The 1031-nt window shown below is 36.1% G+C and overlaps 1 protein-coding gene across 1 annotated transcript in view; it reads left to right on the top strand.

Moving 5' to 3' along the window:
* The first annotated feature begins 460 nt into the window (after nt 1–460).
* Nucleotides 461–1031, top strand: part of LOC107104395 (protein AF-9-like) — a 44085-nt gene continuing 43514 nt past the window's right edge. The window contains exon 1 of the mRNA XM_015404388.1: nt 461–586. Within this exon, the coding sequence (XP_015259874.1) occupies nt 461–586 (126 nt within the window). The remainder of the gene's footprint in view (nt 587–1031) is intronic.

The raw sequence follows: 1031 nt of genomic DNA, 5'->3' as shown, positions 1-1031 counted from the left end.
AGATAATATGCACTTGAAATAAGACAATACAAATGTTTTTTTCTTATTTTAAATGTAAATTGTCTTGTTCCATTGGCAAAATGTCTCACTTACCTCCTCAATTCAAGAACAAAAGCAAATTTTTTTTTAAAAAAATTACTTACGATTACATTTTTTGCAGTGTGGACACCCAAACAGATTTATCAGTTTCAGAGGCATCAGGAGGAGGTCCTTCAGGGACGTTTTTCTAACCTCTTTATCACTGTGTGAAGATCAGACGTTAGAACCGAGGCTCCTGGGAAATAAACTCAGTTTTTTCTACGTTTATATAAACAGAAAATCTATTTATTTTATGTGTAGAAGGAAAGATTAAACGTTTTCCAAGTATAACCAGAACATTAATGAGAATTCTCTACATATCTATGTTGAGTCTCCGTGTTCTGAATGAAGAAGCTGAGGTGGTTTTTCCTTCTGGCAGGTGATGGTGATGCAGGAAGGATCGACGTCTCTGTTCAGTCAGCACCTCAAGCTGCCATCGCTTCCCAACAGCTCCCTGACGTCCTCCTCCTCCGACCCAAAGAAGAGCAAGAGCTTCCACACCTCTAAGGTGGGTGTCTGGGATCAATAAGCCGGCGTCCGTTCCGGAGACGCTCACACCTTCAAAGAAAATGCAATTCGAAAAATTAAAATTTAAGTACTTAAAATTGTAAAATAAAATAAAAATAATAACAATAATTGAAAACTTTCTTTTTCGTTCAAAAAACTTTTTGAGATTTTTGTTTGCATGGTCACCATTAGTTTCTATTTTTAGGAACAATGTTTTATTTTTTTAAAGTTTACTTTTTTGTTTTATTTTTTAAAACCAGATCTCTTTTTTCTGATGTCATTGCAAGCTGTCGCTGGTTTGTTGATCGATTGATTAACTTTATTGATCTCAGTAGAGACATTTACTCGTTCCATCAGCTCAAATGGTCAGAGCAGAAGTAGAATAACCGAAGGAAGAACAAGGTGCATGAGGTTTATACAGTGCGTCCACATATGACAGCTGATGG

The sequence above is a fragment of the Cyprinodon variegatus genome, unplaced genomic scaffold (genome assembly GCF_000732505.1).
Source record: "Cyprinodon variegatus isolate N-32 unplaced genomic scaffold, C_variegatus-1.0 Scaffold1721, whole genome shotgun sequence".
Lineage (NCBI taxonomy): Eukaryota > Metazoa > Chordata > Actinopteri > Cyprinodontiformes > Cyprinodontidae > Cyprinodon > Cyprinodon variegatus.
Note: the sequence above shows the minus strand (reverse complement) of the source record. Positions and strands in the feature narration are given on the sequence as shown.